This window comes from Arvicanthis niloticus, chromosome 2, assembly GCF_011762505.2.
Source record: "Arvicanthis niloticus isolate mArvNil1 chromosome 2, mArvNil1.pat.X, whole genome shotgun sequence".
In the NCBI taxonomy this organism is placed as follows: Eukaryota; Metazoa; Chordata; class Mammalia; order Rodentia; family Muridae; genus Arvicanthis; species Arvicanthis niloticus.
This window is the reverse complement of record NC_047659.1, coordinates 130,798,163-130,817,278: the sequence shown is the minus strand read 5'-3', so window position 1 is coordinate 130,817,278 and position 19,116 is coordinate 130,798,163. Positions and strand designations below refer to the sequence as shown.

The following is a 19,116-nucleotide window of genomic DNA, read 5'->3' as shown; positions in this document are numbered from 1 at the left end:
CTCTCTGTTGCACTTCTCTTTAAAACCTTCCCATAGCTTGCCTTATACATACCATGCTCCTGTTGGTAAATGCCATAAACCTTCCCCTTCCTTCCCAGGAGAAAATTCAGCACTGGCTGTCATAAAAGGAAGTGTCCGTGCACACTGCAGAAATCACATTCTCACTTAAGGGACTTGGGGGGGGGGGGGGCGAGGTGTGTGGATGTCTTTTGATCACCATCCAGGCTATTTCTTTCTGTGTCCCCTCTACCTTTCACCTCTACTCCCACAGACTGGCCACAGTTGCCAAAACCAATTATGCAATTCTATAGAATCTATTTAAAGGAATGTTATAATCACTACCCAGATTTTTAACACCAACTTGGGTTTCTCTATTACAGTTCTCTACCTAAATTCCACCTAATTCACTTCACTGTTAGGTGACCCACAGTTAATCCTTCCCCCACCCCCACCCTGGAAGATCACAGGAACTTTGCAAACTAGAGTCATTCATTTCTGAGACTGATATTATTGCCTGCCCTTTCCTACTTATCAAAGGATTTTTAATTAACAAAAGGCATAACTAAGGTGTACCAAAATATACTTTAAAATTGTTTTTTCCAAAAATAGACACATCTGCTAGCTTTCATTCAGCTATCAGGGCATGTTTATTGTCGCGGTGACTAACAAGCTTTCAGATTTCAAGATGTTTAATGAGGGAGGCTACCTCTGCCGTTGTCACATTTCACGCCTGAATTTGCAACAACTCACCCCCCGACACACACACACACACACACACACACACACACACACACACACACACACACACACACAGAGGACATCTTTTCATGGCCTTACAATGATGGAGATCACTAGGTTGCATAAAGGACAGCAGCTGATTCAACACTGTCTATACTGCCTGCTTTTGCTGGATTTAACTCATCAACAGACAACATAAGTACTCTGCTTTCTGGGAATAAGCATGGGCAGTTCTCAATCATCAGACACAATGAGGCTGGCTTCTTTCCTAGAGACAATCATGGGCCCTACCTGTGCCCATCTACAGTAGAGAGGCCTGCCCATCTGGCAGCTCCATCCTCTCTAGACCATGGGGAAGGAGGAGTGGCAGGGAAGAACATCTGGTCCAAACTACAGACTTTTAATCAACCCATCAACCCATTTGGGAGCATATAGGCATGTGTGCGTGTGTGCATGCACATGCAGAGGTCAGAGGTCAATGCTGGATGCCTTTATCACTTTCCACTTTGCTGGTTTGTTTGTCTGTTTGTTTGTTTGTTTTGATTCAGGGCTCCTCAGTAAACCTTAGGCTCTTCACACACACACACACACACACACACACACACACACACACACACTCACTCAACATACACATACATACTGATAGTAATAAAAAGAAAGAAATAGAAGGTACTTCAAATGGAAACTCTGATACATTTATTCCCCCACCCCCCATCCTCCAACCCCCAACAAAAATCCTCTTTGATTTTCCAAGTCTCTCTTGAGAAAACCTTTCCCTTTATCCATCTTGTCTTAAATAATGCTGCCTAATGGTGAGGGCTCATGTGCCTGGAAGTCTCACTGCAGGCATCCCTATGCAAGGAGATATTAATATGCATATACCTTCATAATAAACTATAGAAATTAAGAGACCTGGACAGGTTACCAAAAGGAAAAGTATCAAAATAAAATCCTAGCTTTTCATTTTTATAGATGTAAAGAAAGGTCATTGAAACTAGGAAAGAGACAACAAGGAGGGAGGGTTTGGGGACCACAAGAATGATTGAATACATGTGACTTGTAGGCGAGAAGGAGGATTGTTGAGGGAGGACACCAGAGGGAGGAAGGAGATGGGGAGGAGCGTGGAAGAGAAGGAGGCTTAACAAAATGAATTATGTCTGAAAATACAGATGGCAAAGAAACCTGTTTCTTCTTTGTTTGCTTAATCAGCATACAAAGTAAGCAGTTTCTTCCTAGTGTTTTCACTCCCAGTTTTCCCTGCTCCCCACCATGTCCTCCCCTCCCCTCCCTGTTTCTACCTTTCTGTCTCAGTGTTCTCCCAAGTTCCATGTGTTGTTAGTTTCTTCACGTCACTTCTTAAAGACTTTTTCCTTTCTTCCTCAGCTGCACCCTTCCTAGCTTCCTGACCTCTTACTAGACACACACACACACACACACACACACACATAAAAATTAGGAACTAGGAGCTGAATATGAGAGAGCATAGCATTTGTCTTTCTTTGTATGCTACTTTAAAAAAATAGCTTTGAGAAAAACAAAATAAATAGAATTTAAAGTATTTTTTAAATGTAAAACCAAAGAAGAAAGAGAAGAAAAAAATCAAATAACAACAATAAAACAACAATAAAAAACAAACAGAAAACAAAACAAACAAAAAACCAAAATAACAATGAGAGAGAGAGAGAGAGAGAGAGAGAGAGAGAGAGAGAGAGAGAGAGAGACCCTGGTGAGAAAGCTCAATGGATAACTGGCTGACACACACGCGCACACAAACACACACACACACACACACACAAATAAAAATTAAAAGAAATAAAATGAACTTTGTGAGCCCTAATGAATTTATTTCCCCAGTTTTTCTATGCTTCATACTCAGGCCAAAATGGCAGCTTCCAGTCAAATGGATCTGTGTGTCTGGACACAGAGATGGCATTAAGCTAAACCGAGAAGACATTTTTGCTGATGAAAATCATTTGCAAGACTGGAAGGGTCACTGGGTATGGAGCACTTGGCTTCTCTCCACTCTGTCTCCTACTTCCTGTTTCATGGTCATGTACACCCTGTTGGGCTGTGAGGAGACCCAGACCCTGATAATCCCTGCCAGCTCAGATGCACATCTTCCCACACATTGCCCAAGCAAATGGCACCCACTGCTCCATTTGGTTGTGGTCTCACAAATTAGGGAGCCCAAGTAAAAAGATGGCACTGATTTTGGATTGGAAGGGCCCTGCAACCTTTTCCAGCCCTCTGGGCATTATGGGAAAGTGACCTGGAAAATCAAATGCAGAGAAGAGTCCTAAAATATAGGGCTCTTGTTTGAGGCATAGTAGAACCTATTAGCTTGAGAAATTGGTCTGGAAATCTTATTAAAAGAGACAAATCATTCCACATTCTCCTCAGGCTGAAAATATTGGGGGTAATAGACACTCCCTTGTGCCTCAGATCCATACGCCTCGTGTCAGGATCACAGCTGAACTCTGGCAAGGCTAGATTCAATGCAGGTAATAAAGGCAATTATTTTTTTTAAATGGGAAATTCTGATTAATTCCAGTCTCTCTGGCCAGCCGCGGACTTATCGGGACCAGTCCCTCATTACTGTGAAGGTTGCAAAGCAGAAGAGCCACTGGCAAAGAGAAATGAAGTTCAAACTGTGGATCTGTCATTACTGCACGGCTATGCAGCAGCAGACTGTCCAGCTATGGAGGCCCCTGTAACCAGCCCTCCTCCCCTACTTCCTTATTCACATAGTTTCTCAATATGCTTGGTTAACCCCTGATGTTGAGCTTAGGCAAGCCGAGGACCAATACCTTTATGAAACTTTACCTACACATCTTTGTTATTTGGCAAAACATCCAACTTGAGAATTTGTGACTTTACAGTGTTAAGTATCAAGTGTACAATACACACTTGATAGAAGCTATGTAAATTTCGATTTGCATGCCATCCTTGGGCTGACGTTATGCAATACTCTCCGGTGATGCTTAGGCGATGGCAGTAAGGTGGAGATCCTGATACCCAGAATGCTGCCGAGAAACGTCTAGCCCTTTACAGTGCACAGTACTTCATCGTAAAGCTGTGGAAGCCTGTAGGTTATGTATGCCAAATGCCTTTTTTTGCATCCCCAGGGGCTGAGTATAGGACCTACTGCATGTAAGCCAAGATCTATATCCCCCGTTCTGAATTCACGTTGTGCCTTATGATGTCATTACCCAATGATACATTTGTAGCGCTGCAACCAACCTCATCATAAGCCAAGCAATAAGTGAATGATAATAACCATGCAATGACAATAACTATTCTACAATTGAATTATAAATGCAATAATGTCCTGCAATGCCAAATAGGTATTCATTTCATGGCTGATACAGTCCTAAAGGATTTATTTTCATGAATTAGCTCCTTTATCCCCAAAACAACCCTAACAGAGAAAGGGATGGCAAAGATTGATATGAAAGGCTAGACAGAAAATCTTGTAGGTCTCTGTCTAAACTATTCAGGTCTACAGCTAAAGTGCTGGGTGGCAGGACTCACAGACAATAAATGAACAGGTTAACATGTAAGTGTCAATTAAACTTTATTTAAAAAAAAAAAAATCATTTTGTGGGCTGGAGAGATTGCTCAGAGGTTAAAAGCATGGGCTGCTCTTCCAGAGGTCCTGAGTTCAATTGGCAGCAACCACGTGGTGGCTCACAACCATCTATAATGAGATCTGGTGCCCTCTTTTGGCCTGCAGACATATGTGAAGGCAGGATGTGGTATACATCATAAATAAATAAAAATCTTTTTAAAATTGTATTTTTGTTTAGCTATTAGGCCACAGCTGCAAACCACAGCTAAAGTTAAATGATGGTATCCCTTGGGGAGAACTTCCGGTTTCCACTGGTAAGAAGGCAGGGAACCTGATGCTCCCCTTTGGTGTACCCCATGTCTTATTCATTCTTTCTCATCCTAGCTCTGGAGGGAGGAGAGAATCAAAAGCATCATGACATGTGACTCCCCAGGGTGAAATGACAGTACACTACCATCAACAAAGGAGAGGGAATTCTTCCCTCCCAGGAAATCCCTGCCTCAGAGAAAGCCACCATGCGCATAGGTTACCTCTGTCAATTCCTACAAGCTGGCATGGGTCATGGCTGACCTCATCCTGTGAGACACTCAGTGCAGAACTGCTGCTAGAACCTTCAGTGGGTCTTTATGGGGATTAACTATGCCTTCCTAGTAACTCCCAGGTCACCTTTCTATCACACGGCCTCTCTCCAGTCACTAATAGCCCCCAAAATCCTGTGCCCTCAGTTGTCATCTTCCTGTGTGTCCCAAATCTAAGACAATGGCTAGTCAGGGTTCATCTCAATGCTTCTCAGAGACCAGGAATTTGAGGAAGCATGCTTTGACCCTCTACAGATACCCAGAGTCAAGTCACCCAACAAATCAATAGATACGAAGGAGTTAGGTAGCCATCCTCCTTGAGGATGCTCATAAACTAAAAACCTACTACAATCTGGGACCAGGGCTCCTCAGTCAGTGCTGCACTGGACTGCCAGGACTCTCAAGAAGTATTCCATATACTATGTTGTGCCTCGCTGCATCCTAGCCTGTGCTCATAACTGTTCCCATGGCTATGATGAACAAAGCTGGCTTCGGACACTGGGGAACGGAAACAAATGGCCTCTAGCTGCAAGACACTGTCTTAGAGTGAGAAGTAACTCTGGCTACGGGTTCTAAACTCTGTTTGTAGTTCCCAAGTCCAGAAATGTTGGGAAGACAGTCAACAAGCTCTCTTGGCACCTAGTGAATGTTCTTATGGTACAAGGGAGACATACCTATCCTTAACTTACACATGAGAGCAGAGGTCTGGGTGACAAAACCCATATACATTAGAGCCTGGATTTGGAGCCAAGACTGTCAGATGCCAAACTCTGTACTTTATAAAACAATTAGTCTGAGTATAACCAGGAACAGTCACTGTAGACTTCTCTGAAATGGAAAACAGTTGCCGTGATTGTGGTAAAATGAAAATGAGATTGTGCCTGCCCTTCACTTGTAGGTCCTAAAATCCTAACAGCAACATCGACAGGTAGATACACTTCTCCCCATTTAAAAGATGAGAAGACCGGGGTCAAGAATATTAAGACATAGTTTGAAGTCAGCATAGCAATTTTTTTTTTCTTTTTTTTGGTTTTTCAAGACAGGGTTTCTCTGTGTAGCTCTGGCTGTCCTGGAACTCACTCTGTAGACCAGGCTGGCCTCGAACTCAGAAAGCATAGCAAATATTTTTTAAGCCTCCCTCTCTGTTCAAAGCTTTAACATTTTATACCAAAGAAGTTGGACCTGTATCTCAGTAGGAAAGCTACGTACAGTTTGCTTCCTGGACTGGACTTTCCTGGTCCTGTGTCCTGCTCATAACAAGAAAGGCTCAGTGATAAATAGCATTTAATATTTCCCCTTCTTTGCCCTCAGCCTTCTGTGACCTCTTATTTTGCTTCAGCTCTGTATGCAGTACTGGCCTGAGAAGACCTCCGGGTGTTATGGTCCCATCCAGGTGGAATTTGTCTCTGCAGACATCGATGAGGACATCATCCACAGAATCTTCCGGATCTGTAACATGGCTCGGGTAAATACAGAGCCACCATGGCTCACTGTTCCCCTTCTTTGCAGAACAGATGGAGGTGACTGGGAGAGGATCCCACTAAGCCCGCCAAGAGTCTGTGTTACTCTCTCCTGATAAGCTCTTCCTTGGGGAAATGATGTCTTTGCTGATTCCAGAGCCAGCAATGGTTCCAGCACAGATAGATGAACAGAGCCGCATGCAGCCTGCCAGCTGCCTGTTTCCTGACACGCTAGCAACCATGTAGACGAAACTTCTCAGACATCAGCTCTTCCCCACACTGGCACACCACTCTGGTACCCTTCAGTTGGGTCTTAGGAACTTTGGACAAGGTCCTACAAACACTGACATGGAAAAATAATTAATCTCTTTCAAAGAGATAGTTATTGGTTAAACACTGAGTAGGAGAGAGCACAATAAATCCCATGAAACAATGGCCAAGCATTGCTCCCCACTGAGACCCTAGAGAAATGGTCCTCAGTCACTGCCCTCAGAGTTTACTATCAAGCAGAAACATGAGATAAATTGTAACAGATGAGCTTCAGAGAAGGACGTCTACTTGGTAGAAGAAAGAAAGGCATTCTAAAGAAAGGAACGTTGGAATTAGTTTGAAGCTTGACAGGAGTTTTCAAGGTACAGAGAAAGTTAAGCAGTGTACATAGAGGTACAAGATTAGGTATAAAGACACTATGTGCATGGTGCCACAGCTGAGACCCCAGTCAATTTGAATTTTACCCTACTCCAACCCCCACCAAAATCTGAAAGGCTTGTACTCTTTGGTACCCCCAGCAGAACAGCCCTAACCAATGCTCTGTTCTCAGCCACAGGATGGTTATCGTATTGTCCAGCACCTCCAGTACATCGGCTGGCCTGCATACCGGGACACGCCCCCCTCCAAGCGCTCTCTGCTCAAAGTGGTCCGACGGCTGGAGAAATGGCAGGAGCAATACGATGGAAGAGAGGGACGCACTGTGGTCCACTGCCTGTGAGTACTGTGGAACTGGGGTGATGAGTGACTGGATGCCTGAAGGTTGTGCTGGTGGCATAGCCAGTCCGAGGCATATCCAGTAGTATCTCATCTCAACAGCCCTTGCAATCCATTGAAATGCATCCATAGGAATTAGAATCCTTTGATGAACTGAGATGCTCGTTTTTTTAAACTATGGATGCATGACGTGCTGCCGATGCAGAACATAGTAGGCACACCGCTTCCCAGTGTGCCCAACACAGAGATGAGTTCTACACTCTAAAAGCAGTTATGCATATCATCCTGCCAGGCATTTAATATGAATCACTTCATTCCATCCATGAGACAGAGACTATCATAATATTAGTAAGAAAACTGAAAGCATAGTTGGGTAAGAAAACCAAACTAGATGCAAGAGGGACTCAGTTAAAATCTACCAGACTGTGAGCTAACCTGTTGTCTACTGTGTCACACTGTGTCTAAGGTGGGGAGGAACATTCAGGATGAGGACCTCCTGGACAGGGTGAGAATCTCTTGGACTTGCTTATTGTGTCAGCCTCCTGGGTTATACCCTACCTTGTGCTTAGAAGGAACAGGGACACAGAGCATGAAGGGAGGACACTACTTCAGTAGATGGATTTTCAGGGCCCTGGAATCTGTGTCTTCCCGGGGGTGCAGTGAATTCAAGACCAGTTACTAAGATGATCTTTGCTTCCTGGCTTAGGATGGGAACAGCAAAAAAAAAAAAAAAGTACTTAATTATATGACCTTTGGTTTCCCCATCTGTCTACTGGATAAAGTAGATAATGTTTAGACCCTGTGGTGTTTAACCATAAAGTACTTACCAAAGAATAATATATCTGCCAACAGAGATTTAAAACTGCCATAGCAGAAAATATACAAATGTCAATATAATTTCTTAAGAGCAGATGTCATAGAGTCTACAATGAAGAAGGGTTCTATGAGTTCAGACCGATAGAATACCTGCAGCCATAGGGGACTTACATAGAATGTTATATCTGCAACTATCAACTTTGTAGAGAATCATTTGCAGGGAAGAGACTGAGAGGCCCTTCCTCTTTAAAAAATATTGCATTGCCGAAAATATGAACCAAACTCATCTCTTTTTAGAATAATTTTTTTCTGGAGTGAGTGGAAGCATTAATTACCTTTCATTGACCTCAGAGTTGGCCTGTCTTTTACAAAGCTGCTAATTGTTCACTTCCTTCCAGCTAGGTGGTTCATACATGTCAGGAAGGTCAGAACTTAGAGCAGGTTAAACACACACATGCACACTCAGGGCCGAAAGGCTCCCACTTGTAGAAACTTTTCTCTGAGAATGCAGACACACTCAGACTCCAGACATTGTGAGCTGTGCCTTCTCAGGGTGACGAGCAGTGTCAGACCTGCCAAGCTGTCTCTATCAATACCTCAAGACTGGTTTCCAACCCTGACTCCGTCCAGTTCTTTCCCACACATTATATGCTCCCTCATTAGCACAACACAACAGCCATTCCTCAGGACTCCATAAGTCCCTGAGGTGACACATCCTCTCACTTCATCCTCTTGGTCCTTGGGTTCTTATTTCAAAAGATACTAACACTCCTTGCTAGGAGGGCTTCCTACTCTCCAATGATTTTATAGCCTAGCCTAGGAGGGAGGGGTGGCTTGGTTGGTTGGTTGGGGATTTTGGTTGTTTTCAACACCATCTCTCCTACCCTAGCCAACCAGAATAAGTGTGTCAGTCTATCAATAGGGACCTGGGCATCCTTGGGGACCACAGGAATCATGACAGTCACTGAAATTCAGGTACCCACCAGTTAAGGGAGGATAATTTTCTATACTGGACGCATCTGGTTGTTAAGTTTCCTGTGGATCAAACATCTGGAAGATTGACTAAGTGCTTTAGTGACTTTCCAGATGTTCCTTAGACACAGACCATTACATGAAATCATTAGCTGCCTTTGGCAGCAAGCCCAGGAGTTCAGAATCAGGTAGGTTCCTAAAGATGCTTGTTTCTGTAAGGATAATTTACAGAGCTTCAGAAAGAAGGAGCAACTGAGGAATGGCCATTCCAAGAACATGAGTCCTTATACCTAAGACAAGAGGGATCCTATTTAAAGAAGATTTACAAGGGAAGCCATGGAATTGACCCGCTATTTCAGAAATACTGAGCCAATGCCCTAGGACCACAGCCCAAAGTCAGGGCTAGCTAGCCCAAGACTCATCAGTTATTGTTGTCTTTATTAGAAGATAGAAAGAAATACTAATAAAACTACCTAGTAATGTCCACTTTTCACTGGATGTCGGCTAGACCCAGAGTATCCTTTTGGGCATGGATATAGGTATCACATGTACAAGGACACAATACCACCCTACCCTGAGAATGTGGATCAGTGTGCCCAGATTAACCCTAAAATGCTCATAGAGCCAAGAAACATCAATGTAACTAAACCTCTTAATCAGGTAAATGGGGAACTCAGAACTCTAAGAACTCTCTTTCCCAAAGTAAAAGAAGATTCACAGCCCCAATGAAATTTAAACCAAAACCCATGGCTCAGACTAAAGTATGCATGGTTGCCTGACCACACTTCTGCTAGGACAGCTACTCCTTGCTTCTACAATGTAACTTGATGATCGACATGTGTCTGCGTAGGGGTCCTGGGAATTTGGCTCACCTGTTCACTCTGTGTTTAGAAATGGGGGAGGCCGCAGTGGAACCTTCTGTGCTATCTGCAGTGTGTGTGAGATGATCCAGCAGCAGAACATCATCGACGTGTTCCACATCGTGAAAACCCTCCGCAACAACAAATCCAACATGGTGGAAACGCTGGTGAGCATCCAGAAACCATTATTCAACATCTAAAGTCTTCAGGTTCCCAGGACCTGAAAAAAAATGTGACTGTACATAGGATACACTTTCAATAACTGGGTCTCATTTGAATACCTATAGTCTGTGCTCCTTTTTCTTTCCAACCTTAGCAATTTCTCTTTCCTGCAGGGCAATCTAAATATTAATCCCGGTCCACCCACTTTGTTTTACTTTCTGCCCTCTCCCTAAGAAAATGTCATTAATTCAGACTTCAAGGAAGGATTCTGGAATAGTAGTTTGTGAATTACGTTTTTGATTCAGCCCAAGCCTATTCTAATTTACTTACGCTAATATTTTACAAGATCAAGCATTAAACTAGGTTGCTTTGGACAAAGGATAGTGAAGCTATGAGGATGGTAGAGCCCGGATGTTAAGACCTGCTATAATGATGGAGATGACCCATAGAAGGAACTTGGCCATAAATCTTTAAAATGTGTGATAAGATCTCACATGGAATATGGCTCAAAGGCTGGTAGCAGCAACATCACCTGGGAGATAGTGTAAGAATTCAGAATCTTGAGCTTCATCCCAAATGGACTGAGTCAGGATCTTCATTTCCAGTGCATACCCCTACATGTTCTGCATGAAGCTTACAGTCTGAGAAGCTTTGGTGTGTGATGGAGTGACTTAAAGGGAGCGGTCTCAGCTGGGAATTCTGGGAAGCGTAGGTAGGATGCTCACCAGTGAGATGTTGAAGGATGTTCAGACATGAGATATGGATAATTTCTATTTGATTTTTAGTGTGTGCAGATAAAGTTTTCTCTAAAATCTGCATCTTTAATCTAATGCATTCTTTTCTTTTTTTCTCTCTCTCTTATCTCCTTCTCCTCCTCCTCTCAGGAACAGTATAAATTTGTATATGAGGTGGCACTGGAATATTTAAGCTCCTTTTAGACTGATTGGATGGGGGAACCTGCCAGAGTCCAGAGGCTGCTGCAACTGCCCCTCTTTTTCTGTGACTGACAATGACTGGTCTCAGGAGCTCCGAGGTGGCACACCTGCCCAGCTCCAGGAAGAAGACTGGTGGTCTCATGCTCTGCAGTAGGCTCTGCAGCTTCTGGGAGGGGTCTGTACCTGTGGGAGATGCTGTTCTGATGGAGACTAGCTTCCCTTCTACACCTGGCAGCACCAGGCCCACAGAAGCCTACCCACAAGCAAGGCCGTGGACTTCCAATTCCCAGACCTCTTGCTTTTGTTCGTTCTGACTTTGTTGCTCTCGTGGCAAACTGACTGTGCAGGTGCTGGGGTATGGAGAGCTGGCCAGTCCTTCCCTTGCCATTCTTAGGAGTACGAGGAGTGGAAGTTCTTCCCCACGCTATCTTGCAAAAGATCATAGTTTGAGAGATCACTAGGCTATTGGTTCCTACCATCTTCCACAGGGGCCTCTGGCACGAGACACCTGCTAATCTGAATCAGTGTGACTTCTGGATGCCCCCCTAGGCCAAGCAGAAAGCCTTTTCATCTTACACCTAACCTATGCTGGGTTTGACTTACTACAGCCATCTCCAGCTCGGCCTTGACCTTCTGTAATCACTCAGCAAACCTGCTGTGTCTGCATCACACTTCGACAAAGGTTTCCTTTGCTTTTCCATAGTCTGTAGGGGGAGGAGGGCTCATAGGAAATGTTAACAGTGTCTTTAACCTTTGCAGAAAGGGCCACTCTCCTGGGGCAGGGCTCTTGCTGGCCTGTGCAGCACAACCCTGTGCTTCCTAGGTGGCACTTTCTGTGGGAAAGACAAACAAGAAAAGCTTTGAGTATTTTTCCCAAGTACATGTGAAAAGAAATTCTTATGAGAGTGTAAAATCCTGTATTCTCTTATGTCAAAAGAAAAGAAAGAGAAAGAAAAGAAAAGAAAGGGATAGGATGGGATGGGAGTTTGAACGTGCGGCTGTACGATAACCCTCTTGGACTTATATTTCCTGGTCACCTTGAAAAGTCCCACTGTAGGAATAACACAGCCATTGAACAAGTGAAGTGGGACCCCTGGCATCAGTCCCCGGTTTGAGGGTGGGGAAATACAGAAACACCTTTATAATTTGTCTCTCCAAATTTGAACTCTTTCCAAAAAAAAAAAAAAAAAAAAAAAAAAAATCCAGCTGCCATTTTGAAATTGGCTACTGGAGCCCTCGCTTGGTTTATAATATAATAAGCCTGTTTAGGCCCGGGACCCAATCTTGCTCAAAATATGAATAAATTAAGGGAAGGAGGACAACATTGTGAAGTGTTTCCTGCAAGCAAGTGCCAAGCTTACCACCTTCCATGGGACATGTCACATAGTCCGTAGCACCCCTAAGGATCCCTAGAGAATATTCTCATTATCTCCATTTGGTCACTGAAGAAACCCGAGCACTTTCTTCAGTGATGGAATTCTGGGCTCTAAAGGCAGGTAATGTCAGCGAAACCTCCCCGCCATTTTCCTCATGCTTTCTCAGCCAAGCAATTATTTTTATGGAACCAAAATAAGGCTAGAAACTTCGGAGCAGATAGAGAGGACTCCATGAGTAGAAATTTAATTCTTTCTTTCTGATACCAGTTCTTCTTGGTAGCCCAAACTTTCAGACAGATTTTATTAACTCATTCCCAGTTCCCGAGGAAAACTAGTCTTATCTAATTTCATCATTGCTAAAAACAATTCTCATGCTCCCTCAGGCTACAAGGGAGCCAGCTTGGGAAGCTCTGTAGCCTGGGCTGAGCCACAATATCTGACAGGCTTAATAGCCAGGGGTCTAGGAAGGTCTATCTTGCAGACTGATCCAGTCGCGGTGTATGAGGGACACAGAATCCAATAAGGTACACAGCTTGCCCTTCAGGCCCACTGTATTGTAAGGAAGCTGAGCCACATTGTAACAGTGAAACATACAAGCATTTGATGAGCATAGTCATGAGAGTGACTTGCTCTGCCTAGAGCTTCCTAGGCAACATCCGTTCCAGTCGGGGCTCAACAGATAGAAAAGAAGAAAAAGGAAATTCAAGCCAAGGGGGTCAACATGCACAATGGTAAAGGCAAGAGAGAAGGTATCTGGAGGGACAGATGGTGGGAGGTCAGCCCAGCTAGAAGGTAGCAAGACAGGAATGGTGGCAGGAAGGTAGCCAGAGCCAGGGAGGAAATGTAAAGGGCACAGTCACTGCCCTGCAGGCAACAGGAAGCTGGCAGAGTCTAACAGCTATGCACTCAGTTTAGTTTTGGAGAAGGCTCTCTCTGGACCGGCAGGACAGCCTCTTTTCCTTTCATTAGACACTGTGAAAATGTCTCCTCAGTGTGTGCTTTCAATATGTTACGTGTGTAAGTGTGTGTGTGTGTGTGTGTGTGTGTGTGTGTGTGTGCTCATTATTTTGTTGCTGGGACAAAATATGGAGTGAATCATAAAACTGAGCTAGTATGTAAAACCCAGGGTCTCTGTTCTACCATGAAGCAGGATCAACAAACAATCTTGGCCTCTAAGCCTGCAAGGATAGAATATGAAAGGAAATCAGGGAGCCAGCTCCCATTGGCTTGAGCCCAGGAGCCGTCTAGAAGTCTGAGAACACCAGAGTTGATCAAGGAAGACTGTCACTCTGGAGGTTCAAAAGGAACATCTCAAAGAAAAGGCAAGCAAAGGAATCCCATGAGTTACTATTCTCCTTTGATGGGCCTCTTCCCAGGTATATTTGAGCATATCCCCAGGCCCCAGGCCCCAGGCCCCACTGGTCCTTCTGGATTCCTATGGCTCTAGTCTCCTATATCTGAATGGACTGCCCTATAGCCTTCAGGAGTCTGTAGCATAGCCAATCAGCATGTTGCATCCTATTTCTTCAGATCTTGACCAATTCCAACAGAGAGAGGGTGGAGGGGAGAGGATTAACTACAAATCCTAGGATTCATTCTGCTGAGGAAGGAGCTGAAGCACTGACAGATAAAGATGACAATGGTATCTGTCATTATAAATGGTGGGAATTTAAAGAATAACTCCAAGGGAAAGGAAATGTGTAAAAAATTCAGGCCATGCTGAGGGAAGCCACCAAGGGCTAATTCATACCGGTTTTTGTTTTGTTTTGCACAATCCAACTGCCCTTAAAGGAAGTGCTCTTAAAGCAGTGCACACAAAAAGAAAGTGGGGTACATGGACAGAAATGACATTTTTCAGATCCCTGTGGAGCACATGCAGAAGAGCATTGGTGACAGTGGGAAATGGTTTTAAGGAATTTAGATGATATTTTCCCTGGAAAATCTCCCAAGAAAACTCACCTTCCAAGAGTCTTTTCTCACCCAACCTACTTATAGGGTGGGCTCACATTGACATGAGCAAAGGAAGGATGCCAATGTGAATCTTCACTTAGCTGATATTTTCCCGTTGGTCTCCAGTGGAAGCCAAATGGAGAAGGTGTAAGGTATAAATGAGATTCTGTGAAAACTGCCCCTACTTGGGTGTGTTTATGGCCTAGATGGCTTCAGGTCAGATCACAGCTACATCTCAACTTCATGTTCTTTTACCCTCACTGATATGATTTTCATGGATGAAGAATGGACCTGTTAGCTTCTCAACAGCCATGGCAGATCCCCTTTATAGGAATGGGAGAGGCTGCTCACTTCAGGTGACTCTCAGTGTGAGCCTAAGAAATCAAAGACCAGCTAGATATCACCTACTCCATGGAACCAATAGACTCAGTGCTGTGGACTCTAAAACATGACCTCACTCTTCAACATTCTTGAAGTATCTGTGATTATGGCCATCACCACTTTACTGGCGAGTAAACAAATCCAGAGGAAGAACTTACTTGCCCATATAAGCAAACCCAACCTGATTTTCTGGCTACATAGACAAAATACTTCCACCATAGTATCTGAGATGTTCCCATATGATTACTCTTAGCAACAGGGACAAGAGCAAAACTAATGACTCAGTAGCTATTGGTAAAGCCCAGTGCAGACAATGATAAGCTTCAAATTCTTCTAGAGCCTCGTGTTTTACATTCATGATATATGAATCCCATTTTCTAATTTATTCTTAGTAATTTAACTATGAATGTATAATATATATTTTTGAATCTGCCCTTTATGTCATATATCTCTCTGATCAATCTCGGACCCAAGACATAGTGCCTGGCCATGTTCCTTCCTCCTGAGGTCAATTCTAAACTCACATTCACACCAACTAACATTCCCTTTGGCGCATCTGTTGCTTGCGGAGGGTGGGTGTGGGGGGGGGTTGTCTCCTGACTGTACTGCTCCTGAGGTTCAGCTAAGGTCTCTTCTTATTATGGAGGGTTCTGCAAGGTGCCCACTAACAGACTAGAATAATGAGTATTTACCTGCATGGCATGGTAAAGGTCGAGCCTACAAAACCCTAAAGACAAAGGAGAAGTCAGATGCAGATTTACTCAGAAGACCCTTGAATGCGGAACAATATCTGTTGTTTCTGTAGAGTTCTATGGCTTTTGATGTGGGAAAATCTTAGGACACACTTCATATTGACATATGGAGTCTTAAACACCCTTCCCTTCACATAGCCCAACACAATCCCTGGATCCCTACAGTCTTCAGCACTCCAGACAGATGCCACTAGGAAGCACAAACTACTGTACCATGGTGCACCATGGAGAGTAGGCTAAGAACTTGCTCTTTACCATTTCTGGAATGTAAAATATCAGTCTGAACACGGCATGAAAAAGGAAACATACACACAACATCTTTGGCCAAGTTTAGAGGGGTTAATCTGGAAAACTAGGGCAGGAAAATAAGACTTCAAGTTGAAACGCAATGTATACTAAGAAACAAGGATGCTTATGGGCTCTTAAGTTCAGTGGTAAATGCCATGGGGAAAGAATAAAGAAAGCCACCCTTCTTTAGCCTGTAGCTTGCCACCCCTGCTAACCAAACAGCCCACCAGCACCAAGCTAAAGCAAGCTCGATACTGTAGAAGGTATATCTAGATCCAAAGCTGAATATGAACAGGATGCTGATCCTATGCCACAAGGTCAATGGATCATACTGAGCCAAGATCCCTAAGAATGAATCAACAACCCAACCTAAAAGACAAGTCAAAAGATAAAAGAGAAGTACCAATGTCTTCTCTAAGCCTTGATTTGCCTTTCTTTCCAATTAACCAACCAATGTGAGGCCCTCTAGAGCATCTCACCAGTTCTAACTCACAGCCAAATATAACAGAAAAATAGGAAAAGTAAATTCAACCATAGACAACTGAGATTCAACCTTGTTTGCATACTGCTGTATACAGGTTTCCTGTGTGAGGTTGTCCCTAGATACCTAGATATCAAAAATTATGAAGTGCAGAGGTTTCCCTTTACTGAATGTGGGGTCAGCTTTGAGATCCTATCCTTTCTGAACAACAGTGAAACGAGAGAGAAAGAGAGAGAGAGAGAGAGAGAGAGAGAGAGAGAGAGAGAGAGAGGCAGAAAGTGAAAAGTAGAAAGTGGGGGAGAAAGAGAATAGTTCTAAATCGGGTTTTCTATGACATATTTTAGAGTCATGGAGCTGATATCCTCAAACACAGCACAAATGTCTCTGACATATCTACATATGAATAAGCTCTTTCAATTTCTTGGTAGCCACGGATAGACTTTTGCATGACAGTGGCTATATAGCTGTATTGTGGATACCAAGAAACATCTCTTACATATCTCCTGCCAACTTCTACAAGAGGTAGAAGAGTTATCAAAGGGGCCACATTCACACCTGAAATCCATCCATAAATATTAGTATCCAACAGGGGGAGTCAGTACCACATTCATACCCCACCCCAGACCTGGTACCACTTTATCTAGCATGGATATACCTAAGAGCTTAGTGGATGTGCACTGCAGCTGGAACAGAGGATGAGCAAGAATTGGGAGGGGAGACGACATACTAGAAAGGACTTCAGAAGGTGCTTACTATGGGGCTTCCTTCTAGATCTGAGAGCCACTCTAGGTGGTAAAATGCTGACCCTGGTTCTTTGTTGGAATGTTTAGAGAATGAGGTATAGGAGTCTTAGAATATTGGACAATAAAGTGATGGTATGAGACCGGGTATTCAGGGCATCTAATGTAGGTTGTGATTCTTCGATGAGACCATTTCTAGGGCCCTTGTGAGCATAATTGTATTAGTCTAAAAAAAAAATCAATCTCCTAAAGGGACAAGCAGAATGCTAGCATCCATAGTCTTCTTGAGACTGTGGATGATAAGACAGAATCGAGCATAGTTTGCTACCCTGGTTACTCCTGTGAGTGGTGCTAAGATGGAGGAGGATAGCTGCCTGTTTGAATAGCTTCCCAACAGAAGCCAGGCATCCCCATCTGCTGGTCTAATGTAAAGAAGCAGCATAGCTGAGGTAGACTTCAGGCCACTTTCACTTTCTAGTGGGTGAGTCCTTGAAATATGGAAGTTACATTTGAACTGGGACCTCCAAATGGCAAACTAAGTAAGTAGGTCGTGCTTGGTCTGTGAGGTGGCAGTCCTCTGTTTTCTACTTAAATCATCTCCTTATGTCAATCAAAAGAAAGCTCCAACTGCATCTCTTAGCTTTATCCAGGATGGTTAGCATCCTTGTCCATACATGTGATGCTTACTGCCATCACTGAGAAGGGCAGCCAGCACCCAGACTCACTGGCCATCAGGGTCCTCAATGACAGAGAGAACCAATAAACATCCAGGCAGGGATCAAAACAAGGCTTTGCTTCATGCATGTAATCTCCAAAGGTTAATTCAGCCCTCACTCCCTATTCAAGGCCTGTAGGAAAAGATTTCAAAAGCACAGTGATTCTTTTGACAGCTAATCATAATAATTCACAGTACATATGTTTTATCACCAACTGGTTCTTGGGCTAGCCCAGGTTAACCTAGGCTAATTCATATTTGTAATCAGACTCAAATATCATATTCTCCCTTCTCTCTTCACTCTATATCCTAGTAGCCAATTAAAGGTACAGTTGTAGCCTCCGCAGTTGCCTTGGCTACAGGGTACTATACTGGTACACCTCTCCAGGACCTATCATGGTGTTCCCAGTTCTACACTGAGGAAGCTGACATTTTCATTCCCCAGTGGTATATGATATCACATGAGACCAAAGTCTACACACTACCTGAAGTCTCCACAAATACCAACGGCCTGCACTTGTACAGTTTGGGTGTTTGATAGATAAAGCACGTATGAGAAGAGAAAACAAAATAAATCAACTTCAGCGACATGAAAGCCAGCACTGTGCTGTCAATGTCTTTTCCCCCTTTCCCTTTTTATTTCCAGTTCTAGCTTCAAAAAGCAGAAGGTAAATAATGTCAGGTCAATGAATATCAGATATATTTTTTGACTGTACATTAAAGTGACGTGTAATCTTTTTACACCTGCAAGTCCATCTTATTTATTCTTGTAAATGTTCCCTGACAATGTTTGTAATATGGCTGTGTTTAAAAAAAATCTATACAATAAAGCTGTGACCCTGAGATTCATGTTTTCCTAAGATATTTACACTTGTGTCTTCCTGGGAATGAGGGGAAGATGAGAAGAGTAGAGATTGGGGTGCAAGAATTAATGGTATTCCTATCAGCTGGGCTTCTTCTTATCCATTTACTTAATCTTCCCAACTATAACGCAAGATATATATACTATTCCCTCTTTGAAGATGAGAAAATGGAGTTCAGAACTATCAAGGGATTTTTTCATAAGTATACATGAACTGATAAAAAAAGGGGGAGGGGTTAAAGTATCTAAAGCGGTGTGTCCATGAGTGTGGTTCAGAATACTGGCATTAGACTCAATGGAACATTTGCTAAGCATACATTTAAAAAATATTTTTGTCTTTCTGTATGTGCATGCTCTGTATGTGCATGCATGTGTACCTGTTTGTGTGTGCATGTATGTGTGTGTGTTCACAAGCTATGTCGCACATGTAAAGGTCAGAGGACAACTTCAGGTGTCAACCATCACCTTTTACCTTGTTTGAGATATAGTCTCTGGTTA

The 19,116-nt window shown here is 43.4% G+C and overlaps 1 protein-coding gene across 12 annotated transcripts in view; it reads left to right on the top strand.

The window, feature by feature from the left end:
- Positions 1-18,599, top strand: part of Ptprt (protein tyrosine phosphatase receptor type T) — a 1,076,931-nt gene extending 1,058,332 nt beyond the window's left edge. For all 12 annotated transcript variants that reach the window (XM_076930177.1, XM_076930174.1, XM_034495571.2 and 9 more), the window contains 4 exons: positions 6,224-6,349; positions 7,165-7,328; positions 10,008-10,143; positions 11,023-18,599. In XM_076930177.1, the coding sequence (XP_076786292.1) occupies positions 6,224-6,349; positions 7,165-7,328; positions 10,008-10,143; positions 11,023-11,076 (480 nt within the window). In that variant the 3' untranslated portion in view covers positions 11,077-18,599. The remainder of the gene's footprint in view (positions 1-6,223; positions 6,350-7,164; positions 7,329-10,007; positions 10,144-11,022) is intronic.
- The last annotated feature ends 517 nt before the right edge of the window (positions 18,600-19,116 follow it).